Genomic DNA, 21,512 nt, shown 5'->3' with positions numbered 1-21,512 from the left:
ATGGACACAGATGTTACTGTTGTCTTGTCTTTAGTCCTTGGACTTATTATTATCATGTATTTTTTGTTTCAGCCAAGAAATCCAAATTCCCCACCTTTTATCCGCGGCTGGATCCCTTGGTTTGGAGCTGCATTTCAGTTTGGGAAAGCTCCTCTGAAGTTTATAGAACAAGCCAGAATCAAGGTAATAAGCTTGTAGATTGTATGAATAAGTAATGTATTATTGGAGAAATGGGATATTACCATATAACTGAAGATTGTGTTGTAATGTATAAGCAAAAGAAAGCAGACTTCAGGTTGAATATTTAACCTTCATTTTTGCATTTCCTGACTTTTGACCATTTAAATTTATACCATTATCTGAGCTTTTCTATTCTAATTTCCATACTTTATTTTTAAGTCTATTGTTATTAATGCTGAGAAGAATACAAGGCTCCCCTTCCCACTGATCTTACAAACCATGCTTTGAAACTGCTTCCTTTTCCAGTACAGCAGTGGTTTTCAGCCTGTGGTCCGCAGACCCCGCGGAGTCTACAGACTATGTCTAGAGGGTCCACAATAGGTTGTCATTATCATAGAACAGTGGTTTTCAACCTGGGGTCTGCAGACCCTTGGGGGTCCGCAAACTATATCTAAGATTTCCAAAGGGTCCACATCTCCATCAGAAAATTTTTAGGGGGGTCCGCAAATGAAAAAAAGTTGAAAACCACTGCTGTATAGGTTGGAAGTAGATCTGATGAAACTTTTTCGGCTGAACAGCTTTTTATTGGAAAATGATGTTTCGTCAACATCAATTTTTTTTTGAGGGAACATGTCAATTTTTATTGACATTTTGACCAGAAAACATTTGAAACCTTCAAAATCAGAATGCAGTATTTTATTTTGACTTTGTTGTTTCATTTCATTTTGACATTCTTGTTTAGTTCAGCTCTAACTCTCATTTCATTTAGACTTTTAATTTAATTTTTTTAAAAAAACTTTAATGTTATTATACTTATTTAAATTACACACGCATATATTATATTTAATAGTGTAATGTTTCAATGTTATCAAAATGAAAACTTTTGATAAGGTCATTGCAATGTTTCCAAATTGAAAGAGTTTGAAATTTCCATTCCACAAAATATTTTGAGCTTTCAACTGTTTGTTCTGATTCGGGATGATTCCCCCCCCCTCACACACACACACCGTGCAACACATTGGAATTTCCCACTGGACAGAAATTCTGTTTTCTGACCAGCTTAGAAGCCATTTGGGCAGACTTTATAAAATCTTCCAATGGCATCACAGCCACGCACATACTTAGAATTGCCTAGCTAGAAGTCAGGGGGTCAGTCATAGACGACTCGTTTCCCCCCATACTGGGGGGACACAATCTAAAGGGGAGGACACATGATCACCCCACGTGTCTCCTCTGCCCAGAGACCTCCCTGCCCTGCACCCAGCCCGCTGCCGTACTGTCCCCACTCCACATTACCTACGGGGGACGGGTTCTGCCCTTCTCCTGCTGCGCCTCCTCCCCACCCCCCAGCACATTTGGCCACTCTCCCTGGCAGCCGGGTGGGGAGCGGGATGGAGCCGTTTCTCATGAGTTTGAAGCAGGCTGCTCCGGGTCACTGCTCTGTGCAGCGCAGCAGCTGCCTGAGAGAGCCTGGCAACGGCCCACTCCCAAGGACAGGGGCCGAGTGAGCCAGAAACATACTTGGGGGGAGAGGGGACTCTGACTCACTCAGCCCCTGTCCCTGGCAGCCGGGCCCAGGCAGGGAGCAGCCTGCTGCTCCCAGCGAGGTTCTTGCAGGCAGCTGTTGTGCTGCACCAAGCCGCGACCCAGAGCGGCCAGCACAAGAAACGGCTGGTCCCGCCCCCTCCATTCCCCGCCCAGGCCCGGCTGCCAGGGATAGGGGCCGAGCATGCCGGGGGACAGGTGCAGCGGGAGGACAGAGCCCCTCTCCCTCCCCAACCTCACAGGCCAATCGGGGGTGGGGGAACACTTAACCACACATGGCCCCCTACTCATCTTCTCTGGGGACTGTTGCCGCCAACCACAATCCCATCTATATGCTCCACTTTTTGCCTCACCCAAACTTTGCAGGATATAATATGAGCACACATAATGTCCTGTATGCTGACACAACTCCTCCTCTCTCCTCCACTGAATTTTTCTGAAATGATGCCCGTTAGAGAGAGATTTTTTCTGTGGAGCTCAGGATCACCACAAGACAGAGAGATTTCAGAGTAGCAACCGTGTTAGTCTGTATCCGCAAAAAGAACAGGAGTACTTGTGGCACCTTAGAGACTAACAAATTTATTAGAGCATAAGCTTTCGTGGACTACAGCCCACTTCCTTGGATGCATATAGAGTGGAACATATATTGAGGAGATATATATACACACATAAAGAGAGCATGAACAGGTGGGAGTTGTCTTACCAAGGCTGAGAGGCCAATTAAGTAAGAGAAAAAAACTTTTGAAGTGATAATCAAGATAGCCTAGTACAGACAGTTTGATAAGAAGTGTGAGAATACTTACAAGGGGAGATAGATTCAATGTTTGCAATGGCTCAGCCATTCCCAGTCCTTATTCAATCCTGAGTTGATTGCGTCTAGTTTGCATATCAATTCCAGCTCAGCAGTCTCTCGTTGGAGTCTGTTTTTGAAGTTTTTCTGTTGTAAGATAGCCACCCGCAGGTCTGACATTGAATGGCCAGACAGGTTAAAGTGTTCTCCCACTGGTTTTTGAGTATTATGATTCCTGATGTCAGATTTGTGTCCATTAATTCTTTTGCGTAGAGACTGTCCGGTTTGGCCAATGTACATGGCAGAGGGGCATTGCTGGCACATGATGGCATATATCACATTGGTAGATGTGCAGGTGAACGAGCACCCGATGGTATGGCTGATGTGATTAGGTCCTATGATGATGTCACTTGAATAGATATGTGAACAGAGTTGGCATCGGGCTTTGTTACAAGGATAGGTTCCTGGGTCAGTGTTTTTGTTCAGTGATGTGTGGTTGCTGGTGAGTATTTGCTTTAGGTTGGGGGGTTGTCTGTAAGCGAGGACAGGTCTGTCTCCCAAGATCTGTGAGAGTACAGACAACCCCCCAACCTAAAGCAAATACTCACCAGCAACCACACATCACTGAACAAAAACACTGACCCAGGAATCTATCCTTGTAACAAAGCCCGATGCCAACTCTGTCCACATATCTATTCAAGTGACATCATCATAGGACCTAATCACATCAGCCATACCATCAGGGGCTCGTTCACCTGCACATCTACCAATGTCAAACCGGACAGTCTCTACGCAAAAGAATTAATGGACACAAATCTGACATCAGGAATCATAATACTCAAAAACCAGTGGAAGAACACTTTAACCTGTCTGCCATTCAATGACAGACCTGCGGGTGGCTATCTTACAACAGAAAAACTTCAAAAACAGACTCCAACGAGAGACTGCTGAGCTGGAATTGATATGCAAACTAGATACAATCAACTCAGGATTGAATAAGGACTGGGAATGGCTGAGCCATTGCAAACATTGAATCTATCTCCCCTTGTAAGTATTCTCACACTTCTTATCAAACTGTCTGTACTGGGCTATCTTGATTATCACTTCAAAAGTTTTTTTCTCTTACTTAATTGGCCTCTCAGAGTTGGTAAGACAACTCCCATCTGTTCATGCTCTCTTTATGTGTGTATATATATCTCCTCAATATATGTTCCACTCTATATGCATCCGAGGAAGTAGGCTGTAGTCCACGAAAGCTTATGCTCTAATAAATTTGTTAGTCTCTAAGGTGCCATAAGACAGAGAGAGTTTCTCTCCATGCCCAGCAGAGTTCCACAGGAGAGGGGATCTTCTCCTACAGAGATCTTAACTCTGCATAAGCATTCAGGCAGATTTGTTCTTGCATTGAAATCTGTCTACAGAAGTTCTTATGGGTCACGTCAAATCCTGCCGAGTTATGCAGTGAATGAAAATTGTTACATTCAGCAGTTTATGTGAAAGGAATTGATTAATACGATTCAGCTACTAGCTGAGAAGTATTTAAATCACAACAACTATCCTCTTAATTGACTTGTTTGGAGTCTCAGAAAGTCCAAGTACATAATTTTGATCCCAGGAGCAGATCAAATTTGTATTAGTATCATACCTCACAGTACTGTATACACTGATAGAATAAAAACACCGGATGTTATTAAAACATCATGAGGCCAGATTTTTAGAAGTCGGCCTTGTTTTTTCAATTTAGGTTATTTAGAGGCCGAAGTAGCAGATTGCATTACAAATAATTGTGAAAGCAAAATAGTATCCATAAAAACAGGCCTCATGAAGCTCAGGCTGAACATTTATCCTAATAGTTGTAGCAATGCATAATTGGAGCTATTTTGGCTTTTTAAACTTTTTTTTAAGTTAACCCTCAACCCAAGTCTCAAATATTGTTGGCCCAAAATTCTGAGTGCAGTTAAATTGTTCTCACAATTGGACCCAACCCTCTGATTTATGGGTGCAGTCAGTTAAGTCGTATAAAGGTGGTCAATTCATATTGCTCACTGCTGGAAATCAAAACATAACTGCATTGTGCTAGTACAGGAAAACAAAATAGTGAAACTTACATGACTTATTGCATTATCCATGGAAATATAGAAGGTAAACCCAAAGCATTCTGGGCTGATTCAAAACCCCATTACTAGTAATAATATGGGTAAGAACTCCATGCACTCCATGCATCTGAAGAAGTGGGTTTTTTTACCCACGAAAGCTTATGCCCAAATAAATCTGTTAGTCTTTAAGGTGCCACCAGACTCCTTGTTGTTTTTATGGGTAAGAACTGGTTTTAAATATTCTCCATTCCATTAAACCACTTTTACATTGGTGCAACTCCACTGAAAATGTTGACACACAAAATGTTCCATTCAATAGAGTTAACACTATCGTGTTTTTGTGGACATTATTTTGCACTCAGTTATTTGTGGATGCAGTCTGCTATTTAGGTATCTAAATGACCTAAATTACAAAAACAAGGCCAACTTCTAAAATATTTGGCCTCATAATGTTTTAACACCATGTTTTATTATGTAAAACTGTAATAACAAAGTGCAGAATTAGGCTCATAATAATTTTCATCTTGACATTGTCCATTTGAAGTGGGTTTTAATTCTTGTTTAATTGGCAATTGCTGAAGTTATGGGAAATATCTTGGTCTTCTATAAAATACACTAATAATAAAAAAATCCTGACAAATATTGTTGTATTATTGTTTGTTCTAGTATGGACCAGTGTTCACCGTGTACATTCTAGGAAATCGATTCACCTTTGTGACGGAGACAGAGGATGTTCTTGAATTTCTGAAGTCTAAAGAAGCAGATTTGGATGAAGCGGTGCAGCAAGCCGTCCAACGCACAGGTACAGGATATTCTCTTATGTAGACCTCAAATCAAGTCACATATCAAGATTAAGAAGCTTATTTGGATCCAAGGTCACAAACTTTGGGAGAAGAATCCAGTACACAGAAATACTGGGCTAGATCCTTGGCTGATGTAAATTGGCATATCTCCATTGGCTTCTAACCCATTATTTTAGTAGTTCCCAAAACCTCAGTCAAGGCCTCATGGGGTACATCTATACAGCGATAAAAAACCTGCAGCACTGAGTCTCAAAGCCCAGGTCAGCTGACTCAGGCTCACAGAGCTCAGGCTGTAGGGCTATAAAACAGCAGTGTAGACATTTGGGCTCGGGCTGGAGCCCAGACTCTGAGACATTTTTAGATGTAGATGTTCTATAGCCTTGGGAGCCCAAGTCTGCTGACCTGTAGCCAGCTGCAGCCATGCCATGGGTCTTTTATTGCAGTGTAGACGTAACTTTGATGTTAGATGTTGAAAAACGGAGGAAACAGTTTGCCAATGAGCTTTGTTCTGGTCCTCTACATGGAGTTGATATAACCTTTTGAGCACTCCTTATAGAATCAATGAAATGTAGGGAGCCTCAAAAGGTCATTTAGTCTATCCTCCCATGCTGAGGCAGGACCAAATATACCTAGGCCATCATTGACAAGTGTTTGTCTAACCTGTTCTTAAAAACCTTAAACAATGGGGACGCCACGATCTCTCTTGGCAATCTATCCCAGTACTTTATTAATCTTATAGCTAAAAAGATGTCCCTAATATCTAACCTAAATTTCCCTTGCTGCAGATTAAGCTTATTACTTCTTGTTCTATCTTCAGTGGACCTGGAGAACAATTGATCACCTTCTCTTTATAACAGCTGTTAACATATTTGAAGACTGTTATCAGGTCCCCTCAAGTCATGTTTTCTCAGGACGGAACATGCTCAGGTTTTTTTATCCTTTCCTTGTAGGTCAGGGTTTCTAGACTCTAATTTGTCCATATTTTTCTTAAAGTGTGGCACCCAAAACTGGATACAATACTCCAGCTAAGGCCTCACCAGAGCTTAGTAGAGCAGGACAGTTACCTCCTGTGTCTTACATAGGACACTCCTGTTAATACACTGCAGAATGACATTAGCTTTTTTTGCAATTGCATCAAGTTGTTGGCTCATATTTAATTTGTGATCCACTATAACCCCCAGATCCTTTTCTGCAGTATTACCACCCAGCCAGTTATTCCTCATTTTGTATTTGTGCATTTGAGTTTTCCTTTTTAAATGTAGTACTGTGCACTTGTCTTTATTGAATTTCATCTTGCTCATTTCAGAGATATTCTCCAATTTGTCAAGGTCATTTTGAATTCTAATTCTGTCCTCCAAAGTGCTTGCAGCCCCTCCCAGCTTTGTGTCATCCACGCAAATTTTATAAGCATACTTTCTATTCCATTATCCAATTCAACAAAATTCTGCTTTGGTGGGTGGGGAATTAACTTGCTGGCTTCCAAAAAATGTTGTATATTTTCTATTTAAGTTTCAATCTCCAAAGAAAGCTTTCATCAGAACCGTAGCATGTTCTTCAAATTGATGGTACAACAACTGAGTTCCTCTAACCTGCATCAGTTCTCTGAGGCTCTGTGTAAAGAATTCAGCGAGCACGTGGAGCATTTGGGCAAAGAAGGAACTGAGGATCTCTGTGACCTAGTAAGGTTCGTAGATTTACAATCCAGCTTTATTGCGCAGATATCCAGTATGTTTATTAAACACATAGATATTTATTTATTGTAGGTGAAATTCATCTCTGTGTTGAGGGTCAGCACAAAAATCTATGTGTCACCGAAGTCCCACCTAAGACTGATTTTGGGAGCTTAATGGGGACTGATGTGATGCAAGGCCGTCTGGAGCCAATTTCACCCTGAATGAATTGTGAGCCAGAATGGAATCTAGCTCACTTTCCCATGGCAGTGTTGGTTCTGCAGGGCTTACAGGAGTAAAAAGTTGTTAATGTATTTCAAGTCAGCAGATCTGATTCTATTATAGTCAAGTATCAGATCTGCCAAGTGAGAAGGTTCCATTTTACATAGTCACTTTTCTCACCAGAGTCACTCTTAAATACTCTTATATTGCTAACCAAAGAGATTACATTCTTGCCTTAAAAAGCGCTTGAATGAATGACTTTTAACCTTCTGTTTTCACAGGCATATCATGTATCCATCAGTAATGAAAACCCTGTTTGGGAAAAGGTTCTGTCCAACAACTGAGGAGTTTGAAAGGCATTTTCAGAATTACGATGAAGGATTTGAAGTCGGGTCCCAGATGCCTGAATTTTTTTTAAGGTGAGTTTTATGCTTCATAAATTGTTCCTTAAGATGCATTTAAAATCCATTTCCATTTATTATCTCCCCCTCTCACAGGAACTGGTCTAAATCCAAAACTTGGTTACTTAACGTATTTGAAGGGATTGCAACAGACATAAAGAAAGACAAATCTTCAGAAAGTGGCTCTAAGGTAAACCTACCAAAGGATTTTTTTAATAAAATGCCAGGGTAGCATTGGTATAGTTAGGGGCTAAGTTATGGACATGGGCCAAGGTTTTTAAAAATGACTAGTGCTTTTGGGTGCCTCCATTTTAGGGTGCTCAAGTTGAGACACATTTGTAAGACCCAAAGGTCTGAAAACTTAAAAGGATAGAATTCTCTGCTACCTCTATAGGAGAAAAGTCAGCTCTGACCAGCTTCAATTACGTGAATTTAATGTTGCTTGCCCATAATTCCACCTACCAAGTTTTGTTGCTTTGGTTGGAATTTCTGTATGATTTGATTATTATTCCTGTATTCATGAAAGGGAGTGAGAATTGTGCAGGATATGCCCTGGAGTGAGTGGTCTCTCTGATTTAATAAATAGCACCCTTTGGAATGGTAACAAAACTCAAGCCGAACAGGAGGGAGCGGGAAAGGGCTCTATCCTCAGACCGGGAACTGTTAAATAATAGGACTTTTTTCTTCAATAAACGAATGTGATAATCCTGTAGACAGAGTATGTTAGCAAACCATTCCTTTAGACAACCTCTAACGTACATATTCATTCTCTTGTTTATGAGAGACGCTAATACAGCATGTCCTGGACAATTTGCAAGGAAATGGAGCGTCCAGTTATTTGCTGCTCTTGTTCTGGGCTTCCCAAGTTAATGCTGTTTCAGTAAGTATACTAGTTGAGAAATGCCTTCTTGCATCTCTGATTTGTTGGGAAAAGACAGGAAAAAATAAGGGTCAACATCTGACAGATTTATTAAGGAGTGAAGAAGCTTGTAATGTGTTCACTCGACAGAGAGATTGAGGGCTTGTCTACATGAAAAATGCTACAGCAGCGCTGCTGTAGTGTTTCAGTGTAAACACTACCTACACTGATAGGAGGGATTTTCCTGTCGGGGCAGGTAATACACCTCCCCGAGAGGTGATAACTAGGTCAATGGAAGAATTCTTCTGTCAACCTAGTGCTGTCTCCCCGGGGCCTTAGGTCGGCTTAACTACACCACTCAGGGTTATGGATTTTTCACACCCATGAGTGATGTAGTTATGCTGACCTAATTTTCTAGTCTGGACCAGGCATCAGCAACTGATATAAAGGAATTCAAATTCAGTATTGATAAGGAAAGGAAATATTTTTTCCCAAAATGTATTTCTTCCTGGCACCTTCCACATTCGACAGCCAGTAACAGGCACAAAGAAATAAAGGCTGGCAGGCAGTTTGTGCACAGGAAACTCAGGACTTCTCCAACTTCCCCTGGTAGAGCAGGGTCTAACTGGCTCACAGGCAACAGGGAAATCTCCCAGGAGGTCCCTGGTCCCCAGCCAGACACAGCTGCAACAGAAAATCTATGCGCTGTGAAGGCAAGAACTGACTCTTTACTATTGCTAAGAGACAGGCCAGTGCTCTTGGCACTCTTCCCCCCACCTTTTGATGGTGCTAACACTGCTGAAGACATGGGCGGCCGGTGAACTGACTACTGGGGGAGGCTAGCTCCTGGCCCCTCCCCTTCTGCCCAAGGCCCCAACCCTTACCATCCTCTTCTGCCCCATCTCCCTTGCAGGAGCCCAGAGCACCCCCTGCGCCAGGCCGCCCCCAGCCCTGAAGCTCTGGCCAGGCCCCCAACCCCAGCCCCAGAATGCAGGGCAGGCGGCGCAGCCCCAGCCCCACTTACCCCGAGTCCTGGTGGCACGCCAGCCACCACAGCCCTAGTCAGTCCGGGGTACGGAAGAGCAGGAACCAGGAAGGAACTTCAGGAAGGGGCCTAGGGATGGAGTGTGGGCGGAGCCACACCAGGCTGTTTGGGAAGGCACAGCCTCCCCCAGCCTATGATACCTGCCACCCATGGCTGAAGAGCACTGCATAATGCATTGTCAGTGCTGATACCAGGGAAGGGAGGATGCTGCTGACATCTCACAATTTTTCTACCACATCAGAGGTTGCTCCACAGGCCACGAACTTGAAAATCTCGTTCCGCATCTTATGCGGAATGCCTCACACAGCATAGGGTTACCATACGTCCGGATTTTCCCGGACATGTCCGGCTTTTTGGTCATCAAATCCCCGTCCGGGGGGAAATTCCATAAAGCCGGACATGTCCAGAAAAATAGGGAGGGGTCGTGGGGCTTGGATCCGCGCTGGGGCCGGAGCCGGAGCCGCTGGGGCCGGAGCTCGGCCGGTGCTCGGGGCCGGGGCCGGCGCCGGGGCCGGAGCTGCTCGGCCGGTGCCCTGGGGCCGGAGCCGCTCGGCTGGGGCCGGTGCCCATGCCCCAGGGCCCGAGCCAAGCTGGAGCCACCGGGGCCAGGGCAGGCTGGAGCCGCTCGGCCGGGGCCAGTGCACTCGGCTGGAACCAGGGACGGTGCCCTGGGGTCCAAGCCGAGCCGGGCTGGAGCCGCCGCAGCTGAAGCCGCTTGGCCGGAACTGGTGCCCGTGTCCCAGGGCCCAAGCCGAGCTGGAGTCGCCGGGGTGGGCTGGAGCCGCTTGGCCAGGGCCAGCGCGCTCGGCCGGAACCAGGGACGGTGCCCTGAGGCCCGAACCGAGCTGGGCCGGAGCCACTCGGCCGGGGCTGGTGCCCGTGCCCCGGGGCCCGAGCCGAGCTGGAGCCACCGGGGCGGGGGTGGGCCGGGGCTGGCACACTCAGCCGGAACCGGAGCCGGTGCCCCAGGGCCCAGGCCGAAGCCGCTCAGCCGGAGGGCCGGACTGGGCCGCACTGCCTCACGCCCCCCCGCCCCAGCTTACCTGCTGCCTGCCTGTTTCAGGCTTCCTGCGAACATTTGATTCGCGGGAAGCAGGGGAGGGGGAGGAGCAGGGGGCGGAGCGTTCAGGGGAGGGGGCGGAGTTGGGGCGGGGACTTTGGGAAAGGGGCGGCATTCGGGTGGGGCCGGGGAGGGGAAGGAGGCGGAGTTGGGGCGGGGCCCCTTGGAGTGTCCTCTTTTTGTTATTTTAAAATATGGTAACCCTAATACAGCAGAACAACATGTTCCCTGCCATCAGAATGGCTGGTATAAAAAGAATATACAACATAGCTTGCTTACTGGGTTCAGTAGCTGGCAGCACATGGAAGAAGTTTCAGTGCTTGCTCATGCTCTCACATGATGCTTTCACAACACTGATGAATGTCTCACTGAAAGCAACCACTAATTTTCTGTCACCCCTTTTTGACCCGAGTGACTAGTCAAAGTTCCGGGCCTTGGGGATGTTCCAGCTGGGAGTAGAAATTGATGATGGAGTTTGGTATTTTCTTGGATACAATCTTGTTTATCTGCAAGGAATGTACAAGGTTCTGCTTCTTCAAACTCAGGCCTTTTTAGCCAGCATCAGACCCAAAAAGCTCTCTCTCTAGCTTCTTCTAGGGCCATGCCATGCTTACAGACTTCTGCTTGGATTTCTTCAGGCTCACTCCATTGCATACATGGCCTTATCCAAAACAAAATTCAGCCCAAAGCCCTCCCCCAACACCATCCAAAACTTCTGGGCAGTGTCACATAATCCTTTTGTTTTATATGGGGGTATGTGATTAATTTAGCCTTGTACTTATGTTAATTGATGGATGGGATGCATCCTTCAATCTCAATGAGGTTTTAATTCAACCCCTAACGAGGTTTCACCCAGCTCACAACATTTCCATCCCATGTCTCTTGGAGATTTGAGAATGTGGATAGTTGAGTACCTGTGGGGGAGGATTGCCTCTTATTCTCTCTTTTTGGTATCAGTGTCCATTTATGTAGGTGTTGATACTATTCTCATCTGGTTGCCAGGTGTACACACCCTCAGGAATTAAATAAATAATATAAAGTAAATCCATCTCTGAGCTGGGCTGTAATTGGATCTTTAATTGGGCTGAAATTAGATACATATTTCTAATAGCTCAGCCTTCAGTGGTGGTTGGATCCTCAGTTTGGTTAAACCACTTAAAAAGATAGGAGCCATATGGAAAATTCATACTTGAATTGGGATTTTGAACAGCCCCAGTGTTTGGGGATGTACAGGCTGTTTGGTTCAGGGCCCATCAGTAGTTCTGGATGGTACAAGTAATTTTCTCATTTGAAATAAATGTGTTGGAGTAGGTGACTTTCCTAGTCGGATTCAGGGCTTATAAACCCCTCCCATTGAAGCTGGTGGCAGTAAAGCTATTGATTTCAATGGGAGCAGGAATGCTATCCACAGATCTGTGCAGAACTTGGCAGTTTTCATTTACAAGGCTGTAACAGGGTCAGGTGCCTCCTGCTCATGGACAGAGGTAGCTTTGCAGTTACTAGCCTCGATTTTCATTCTTGGGCTTCCCTGCAGGAGCCTCATTCACTGTGGCTCCTGGTGCTCTTATAGGGGAATCACCTGATGTCTGTCAGGAATGCCTCTTCAGTAGTCAGGCTTGGCTGGCCCCAGGCCTCTAGGTCTTAAAGGGCCAAGCCGCCCTGTTACAAGGGAACATTGTGGGACAGATTCACCAGTACTCTCTGGCTGCTTTACACCACTCTAGTAATGCAAAGCAGCCATAAACCCTGCTAACCCTGATCAAAGGAACATCCCAAAATAGTTGGAGCAAACTGGAGAATCTGGCCCCTGTGTTTGGTTTTGATGCCTGTGCTTTTGCATCACTTGAGTTCTGTTTTGAGTTCTACATTTGTGCAGCCTGCAAAGCTCAGAGAATACTGTTGTGTTTCAGCTCATATCACACTGAAACCATGAAAAACTGTGAAATACTCCATAAACCACCCCCCACCCCAGAATTCATCTGAAACCAGGTTCTAGTTCACTGCAATAGTTCATAATCTCAACCTTATGAATCCAGATAAGTGACGTGGTGCTTTGTTGTGAAAACACCGTTCTAGCTGCCAGCTCCTCTTCTTTTGCTCGTTTGTAGACATTGAATGCCTGATTTTCACAGGTGCTGGCCTCTCACTACTCCAGGGGAAGGTAAAAGGGGCTGTGGGTTCTCAACTCCTCTGAAAACCAGGTCCGTAACATACTGCTTTCTTTTAAAATGTTTTAAATAACATGTTATATTTAATTGCATAACCAACTCTGCCCACCTTACTCACCTGCCCTGTTAAGTAGATGGGGATTACTCATGTGAGTAAGATAAGCGGGCTCTGACCCATTATAGTGACCTAGTTTTAATTTACCAGAATTTAATATTGCGGAGGTAATTTTTGTCTCTCTTTAGGGTGCCTTTTGGACCCTGGCATTTATACTATCCAACCCTTCTGTTTACAAGAACATCATGGAGGACATAGGTTCTGTTTATGGCAAAGCAGGTAATAAACCAGAAATAAGTGACTGCAGTGGTATGGTATAGAAAGTAAAACCACAGTTAACATACGACCAAAACCCTCACTCAGTTTTTGCTCTGTCGTTACTCAGCCTGATCCCACTGAAGTCCATGCGTGTTTGGCCACTGGCTTTTTGGAGAGTTTGTCTGAATAAGGTGTTGAGGCCCAGATCCTGAAAAGTCTTTAGGTGCCTCACTTTCCTTAATTTGAATGGGAGTGAGGCACCTTAATACTTCTCAGGATCTGGGCCTAAGTAAAATCAGGGTAAGTATTTCTGGATTTAGCCTCTACTGATTTGGCCTTTATATTTGTGTAATATCTTCAACTAAGGGCTTGTCTATACCACCTGCTGGATCGGCGGGCAGCAATCGATCCAGCAGGGGTTGATTTATTGCGTCTAGTCCAGACACGATAAATCGACCGCTGAGTGCTCTCCCATCGACTCCGGTACTCCAGCGGAGCGAGAGGTGGAGTCAACGGGAGAGCGTCAGCTGTTGACTCGCCGCAGTGAAGACACCGTGGTGAGTAGATCTAAGTACGTCGACTTCTGCTATGTTATCCACGTAGCTGAAGTTGCGTAACTTAGATCGACCACCCTTCTCTCAAGTGTAGACCAGGCCTAAATGACATTTCTTTCATGTGTGCTGTTCCATGACTTTTCCATGGGCTTTTAGGGATTTCTGTGAGGTTCAGCCTTTCTGAAGTTAATAGGACCCTTGTGGTACTAAACTCAAACAAGTAAATGGGATAGCCACAGTGGGTCATTATTACTGGTTTGGGCCAGGTACCCCAATGCAAAGTGATCTCAGCACCAAGGTGAAATATCCCTTCTCCCCACCATGAGTACAAAGTGGGTTCAAATCCCTCCCATTATGATTTGAAATTTTCTAAATTGAAAGGGGGCTGACGTATTACTATTGTCTATCTGTGTCATGCCATCTTGTTTCAACAGGGGAAGCTAGGATTGAAGTCTTTGAAGATGACCTTAAGAAACTCTCATCAATTAAGCAGTGTGTTTTGGAAGCCTTACGGCTAACAGCCCCAGGTTCAATCATAAGGAAAGCAATGAAGCCACTAAAAGTTCAGGTGTTGTATTATTTTAAATGGAGTTTGTATTTTCTTGTAAATCTTCTGGAAATAGATGTCACCAGTTCATTCAACTTGTCAAGCCCATTATTTAGCACTCTGCTGTAGTTACCAAAAAATAAAATAAAATAAAAAAAATCTAACAATAAAAATGGGTCATGGTGAAACAATCCAAAAATTTGTATTTGTTTTGACCTGACTCAAAATTTTCTTCAAACGTTTCAATTTGCTGAACGCAAGACCAGCCATACTAGGTCAGACCAATGGCCCATCTAGCCCAGTATCCGGCCTTTCGACAGTGGCCAATGCCAGATGCTTCAGAGAGAATTAACAGAATGGGGCAATTATTAAGTGATCCTCCCCAGTTCCAGAATCTGGCAGTTAGAGGCTTAGGGACACCCTGACCATCTTCGCTAATAGCCATTGATGGACCTATCCTCCCTGACTAATCTAATTCTTTTTTGAATCCATTTATACTTTTGGCCTTCACAACATCCCCTGACAACAAGTTCCATAGGTTGACTGTACATTGTGTGGTGAAGTTCTTCCTTTTGTTTGTTTTAAACCTGCTGCCTGTTCATTTTGTTGGGTGACCCTGGTTCTTGTGTTATGTGAAGGGGTAAATAACACTTCCATATTCACTTTCTCCACACCATTCATGATTTTAGAGCCCTCAATCATACCCCCCCCTTAGTCATCCATTTTCTAAGATGACCAGTCCTAGTCTTAATCTCTCCTCATATGGAAACTGTTGCATACCCGTAATCATTTTTGTTGATTCTCTGTACCTTTTTCCAATTCTAATATATCTTTTTTGAGATGGGGCAACTAGAACTGCAGGCAGTATTCAAGATGTGGGCATACCATGGCTTTAGATAGTGGCATTATGATAGATAATAAGATAGAAACTATCCCTTTCCTAATGGTTCCTAACATTGTTAGCTTTTTTGACTGCTGCTGCACATGGAGCGGATGTTGTCAGAGAAGTATCCACAATGACCCCTAGATCTCTTTCTTGAGTGTTAACAGCTTAGACCCCATCATTTTATATGTATAGTTGGGATTATGTTTTCCAATGTGCATTACTTTGCATTTATCAACATTGAATTTCATCTGTCCTGTTGTTTCCTAGTTTTTCAAAAAAGTTCCCCCAAAATTTTTTGGAATTGCCAGCAAATGGAAAAAACCCTTATTCGCCCAGCTCTAATTACGGTAGCATGTAGGCATGCCAATCAAGGATCCCATTGTGTGAAGTGCTGTCACTTGACAAGTGCAAACAAGATGGCCCCAAGATGCACACATTCTATATTTTTCATATTCATTATATCCTCAGATCTAGTCCATGCTTCCTACCCAGCATCAGCTTAATTGTTAAGGTGAGTCAGCTATTTAAAGGAGAGCACGTTGATGGTATTATTATTTATATAGCACGCCATGGGCCTGAGATTCTGTACAGTGGTAAAGTGCGGAAACTGCCTTCAAGAGTTTACAGTCTACTCGTAAAAGTATATAAAACAGTGAATATACATTCGTGATGAAAATACTGGACACATTTCAAAAGACACAGGAGGATGCATGAATTATTTGTCCACTTTTCCTTAAGTCAAGGAGGTCTTTAAAAAAAATCCCCTTGTTTTCTAGTACTAGTTTTCTAGTTTTGTTTGACTTTTAATTAGTCACTTAAGACAGTGGTGTCTCCTGTCGGCAACGCTTCAGTCCTAAAAGAAGTGCCAGAACACACTTCTGGTATTTCCAGTAAGTGATAGTACTGCAATACTGTTACAGCCCCCCCAAAAAAGTGCCAGAATGGCATTCGGGAGCATTCCAGCAGGACTTGAGCCCTATCTGCAAGTAGTCTTTAGTCCACACTTCACTATAGTAACACTAACAAGAACACGTATGGTTGATCCCGCTGCCACTGAAGTCAATGAGAGTTTTGCCATTGGCTTCAGTGGGAGCAAGATGAAATATTCTACACATCATCCCAGGATTTCCCTCCCTTGCACAATTTTTATTAGACAAGACGTTCTGGTAGCCCATTGGGCTTGCAGTTATGTATTCCTTTGCTGAAGCTTTTTGTTTCTCATTTAGAATTTTGTCATTCCACCTGGTGACTTGCTGATGGCATCGCCTTATTGGTTGCACAGGAATCCAAAATATTTCCCTGAGCCTGAAATATTTAAGCCTGTAAGTTGTTTCTTTTGAGACATGTATTTTGCTCTGTTTTGCCCTGGGCTGGACAGATGGAGCCATGTGAAGGGCTGAAAGGCCAGCAAACAGTGGTAAAGTGTGCAAACTCCCTGGAAGAGCCTCCAGTCTCAGTATAAAACTGAATAGATATTGCCTGTTCATGAAGAAAAATACTGCAATACCCCCATAATTCATTGGTCAGACCTTGCTACCACCCCTCCCTCTCCTCTTGTGAGAGGGAACTGGAATTCATAACAGATTGAAAATAAACCCCAGCAACGATAGTTTCATATGCAAGGATTAGCTGTGCAAGGTCATTTTTAGCTTGGAGAAATAAAGTTAAGCCTATTTATACAAGGCTTATTTGGAAAAAAAAAATGGTTTTCTTCCCACAGGATCGTTGGGAAGAGGCAACGTTAAAGAAGAATGCTTTCTTGGACGGCTATTTGGCATTTGGAGGAGGAAAGCACCGGTGTCCAGGAAGGTCAGTGAAACAGCTGGGGTTTGTTTATTCCTAAATTCAGTGGAAAACAGCTCCACTGGAGGGGACTCCTCCTTTATCTCCAAAACATTCTCTTTTTGCACCAGTGATCAGTAGCATGCCATTTCTGGGGGTCTCTCCAAGGTCAGTCTATGAAAAGACTGTACACAAAGGAAGAGAGATTAGTTTTTTGATGGATGGAAAAGCAGCATAGAAGATCAGGAGATAGGGGTTCTGCAGAAGAGGAGTCAAAAGTCAGCCCAGCTCTGCTGTTCTCCCAGTGTCTTTTCATCAGTGGAAGGTTATTTCAAATACAGGATGTGCCAGTTTGAGCTCATGGCATTGGAGTGGCCATAAAACATCCTCTGCCCTTGGAGTAAGGAATAATGCACTAATCTAAGGGCTTTTCTTCATGGGAAAGTTTTACAGTTATGGTTTACCAGATTGAGTGTCCACAGGGGAGGTTATACTGGTATTAGGGGTGGCTTTTTTCAGTTTAGTTTAAAACCCTCCCCAAGCGACATAAACTAAACCAAAAACAGCCCTTTAATATGTGTCATTTGAAATGAACACCTAAGGTAACACTGAAAAAACTCCTCTGTTTAGAGCTTTAACTTTCTTATCCCTTCTGTCCTTTGTGCAGAAAAGGAAGTAGGATAAAAGATACCAGGAAAAAAGCATACAATAGAATATGATAATTATACAGAAAGAGTGCTAGGATCACGATGGATACGCTTTTTCTTTCTTTTTCTTTCAGATGGTTTGCTCTAATGGAGATTCATATGTTAGTTATTATACTCCTTTATAAATATCAGTTTACTCTTTTGGACCCAATGCCAAAGCAGGTAACATCTAACTGCATTTAACACTGTCAGTATCTGGATCTATTTTCTTTAAACACTTAAATCTTGTACCCTCAGAGCTTATCTACATGCAAAAGTTGCACTGCTATACCAGCATAGTGAAAGCAGTGTAGCCACCTAATAGCATAGATGCAGTTATACCAATATAGCTTATTCCATAGAGGGAGGAGAATAAACTATACTGGTATTGGGCACTTTTATGCTCGTATAACTGTGTCCACTATGGGTAGTACCAGTATAACTATATAATAATAATAATAATTAATAAAAAAATCACATCCTTACCCAAAATAGTGAGGTTACTACACAATGTGTAGACCAGGCCTCAGTTGGAATGTTTATCATTTTGTAAAAAAAGAATTATAAACAAAACACATAAGGCCAAATCCTGCAGCCTGAGTACCCCCTGAGGGTGAGTTAGTAGGACAGGCTGGCCCATTCCCACACTCCTTTATGCAGACAATCTGGTTGTGTCTGGACTAACCGGCCAGCTTCCTGACCCATCCACATTCCCCTTCACAATGTGCAACTTCTCCACAGCCTTACCCTTCCACTCAGTGTCAACACCCCTGTGGCCTTTTCGGAGCATGGGTGCCAGGCCTGCACAGGCTTTGTCTGATAGCAAGGGATCTAGCCAGCTAGATGCTTGAAGCAATGTGGCATTCAAGTGTAATTGCTAACTGCTGTCCCATGCCAAACCTCTTAAGGTTCTCAGTAGTGCAGCACATGTACCATGATCTGGGGGGCAGGTGTAGAAGGCACTTCAGTGGCCTCAAGGTCCCAGGAACACCACCACCTAGCCCTTTTCATAAGTAGATCTCAATGCACTTTGCAAAGGATGTCAGTATCACTATCCCCATTTAACAGATGTGGAAGCTAAGACACAGAGGTGAAACAACTTGCCCAAGGACACCAGTGGGAGATCTGGGAATAGAACCCAGATCTCCTGAATCCCAGTCCATTGCACTATCCCCTAGGCCACACTGCCTCCCACCTACTAAACACCTAGACGCACCTTTAAGTGAAGGGACATTTATCAGGGCTGGCAGAAAAGGGAAGGGTTGCAAATACCCTAGGCACGCAGTGACTTAAAAAGTTACATTTCAGGGTAAAACATTCCTAGTCTGGCCCCTGGGGGTATCCAGTCCAGGGTTAGGCCTATTGTCTGGGATGTCCTCTCCCTCCTCTGCTGCCTAGTCACCCTGCAGCTGCTGTCCTGCCCCAGAGCAAGGAGATTTCCTGGGGCAGAGTCTTTCAAAGAGTTTCTCCTCTGTTGGCCAGGGGAGGAGGATGTGCCCAAGCTGGAAGGTCAGCAGGGAGGGGTTTGATGGGAATTCATCACACAAGTCTTTAATGAGGCCTTTAGAAGGAAAATTTTCATCTGACCCTATTTACAGTAAGGAAACAAACTTGTGTAGGCCAGAGATGGATTTGGATTTAAAAATCAGTGTCAAACCTTGTTATGGGGAACTGTTAACATGTTCCTCAAAACGCTGCACTGTCAGACTGTGGTTATAGAAACCAGAGACTAATGGCTAGATCTTCAGAGGTGTTAAGCACCCACAATTTCACACTAACTCCAGTGAAAATGGTGGGTGCTTGGCACCCCTGACTACCAGGCCTTTTTTATTGGTCATCCTAAATAGGGATTTCGGTGTCCAATTCTAAGACACCCAGGTTTGAAAATTCCGGCCTAAAGTGTTAGTCTTATTCTTCAAATGGTATCAGAGAACAGACACTAACCCTCAAAGTTAAGCTCAGTAAAGGCTCATGAACATAAATAACTTGCCAAACAAAACAGAGACTGTCAGGCCTTGGCTACACTTACCGGCAAGTTCGACGGCTGGAAATCGAACTTCTGGGTTCGACTTATCGCGTCTAGTCTGGACGCGATAAGTCGAACCCGGAAGTGCTCGCCGTCGACTGCGGTACTCCAGCTCGCCGAGAGGAGTACCGCGGAGTCGACGGGGGAGCCTGCCTGCCGAGTGTGGACCAAGGTAAGTTTCAACTAATTCGAAATAAGGTACTTCGAACTTCAGCTACGTTATTCACGTAGCTGAAGTTGCGTACCTTAGTTCGAATTAGGGGGGGTAGTGTAGACCAAGCCTCAGTGTACTGTATCATCAAATTGTGATTGACTAATAAAGGGCCCTGATCTCATGCTGGTTTTACATGTCCTCAGTGAAATTGCTCTTGATAACATAACAGAGCAGAATCCATCCTAAGGGGACAGATTCTTACAGTGTAAGAGAGTAGATAGTGCACTGGACTGGCACTCTGGTGACCGTAGTTCTATTCCCAGTTTGCTCCTGGATAACCTTGGGCAAGTAACTTTCCTTTCTGTGCTTGTTTCCCTATCTGCCAAATGGGGATAATGATACAGACCTTCTTTGTAAATTGCTGAGACCTGCTGCTGAAAAGCACTATGTAAGAGCTAGGTATTATTATTAATTACACGAAGGCACCTTTACACCACTCCATGAAGTACTGTCAAATGTCATTTATTCCCACTTTATGGATCCTTTACACTGCTCTGACATTAATTTGTGTAAACTTAATATGTATATATATTTACAGGTTTCTATTGCTTGTGATTTTCTACAGAGTCTTCTCCAGTTATCAAGGGTGTGTCACCCCGATGGACCATGCAGAGTGCAGTATAAACTCAGAGAATGAAAATTTTATTTTATTAACTTGGTTTCCTGTACCAGCCACCTCCAGAGTGATGGACCATTTGGCTTTTCTGATTTGGCATTTCTTTTGTTCCTTAATGAATTAAGTTTTAACACTTTTAATAGGAAAAGGTTCATATGCTGAGAATGCTCAGAGTCATATCTTCCAATGGTGTTAATCTATGTATCTCCATTGATGTCAGTTGCCTTCAGTGAAAGCTATGTAAGTTTACACCAGCTGAGGACCTGGTCTTTAGTATCTAACCGAAGAACAAATTATTGTGAATGGAATGTTTTTGTGAACAGATTAATAGATTCCAAGGTCAGAAGGAACTACTCTGATCATCTAGTCTGACTTCCCGTCTAAACGCAGGCCATAGAATTTCCCGGAAATACTTCCTGTTTGAACTACAGCATCTCTTTTAGAAAAACATCCCATCTTGATTTAAAAGTTGTCAATTATATAAGATTCCATCATGACCTTGGTACATTGTTCTAGTGATTCATTACCCTTATTGTTAAAAGGAAGGATATCTCAGTGGTTTGAGCATTGGCTTGCTAAACCCAGGGTTGTGAGTTCGAATCCTTAAGGGGGCCATTTAGGGATCTGGGGCAAAAATCTGTCTGGGGATTAGTCCTGCTTTGAGCAGGGTTGGACTAGATAACCTCCTGAGGTCCCGTCCAACCCTGATGTTCTATGAAATTTGCTTAACTTCAACTTCCAACCATAAGATCTATTATACCTCTGTCTGCTAGATTGACGAGCCCATTGTCAAATGTCTGTTCCCCATGTAGGTACTTATAGACTGATCAAGTCACCCCTTAACCTTCTCTTTCTCTGAACCCTCTCCATTTTATCAACATCCTTCTTCTTGAGTTATGGACATCAGAAATGACCACAGCATCCTAGCAGTGGTCACACCAGTACCAGATACAGGTGTAAAATAGCCTCTCTACTATTCAAGATTCCCCTGTTTATCCAACCCAGGATCACATTAGCCTTTTGACCATAGTGTCACACTGGGAGCTCAC

At 43.8% G+C, this 21,512-nt stretch overlaps 1 protein-coding gene across 1 annotated transcript; it reads left to right on the top strand.

Annotated features, from left to right (window-relative positions):
• LOC101942552 (24-hydroxycholesterol 7-alpha-hydroxylase-like) lies at window positions 1-21,512 on the top strand. The gene is made up of 12 exons (XM_065587553.1): window positions 1-183; window positions 5,278-5,413; window positions 6,924-7,098; window positions 7,588-7,725; window positions 7,804-7,897; window positions 8,492-8,587; window positions 13,083-13,173; window positions 14,141-14,274; window positions 16,366-16,461; window positions 16,860-16,948; window positions 17,658-17,790; window positions 20,413-21,512. Exons 1-12 carry the CDS (start codon window positions 1-3, stop codon window positions 20,482-20,484), a joined length of 1,437 nt encoding a protein of 478 aa, XP_065443625.1. The 3' UTR covers window positions 20,485-21,512.

The sequence above is a fragment of the Chrysemys picta genome, chromosome 3 (genome assembly GCF_011386835.1).
Source record: "Chrysemys picta bellii isolate R12L10 chromosome 3, ASM1138683v2, whole genome shotgun sequence".
Lineage (NCBI taxonomy): Eukaryota > Metazoa > Chordata > Testudines > Emydidae > Chrysemys > Chrysemys picta.
Note: the sequence above shows the minus strand (reverse complement) of the source record. Positions and strands in the feature narration are given on the sequence as shown.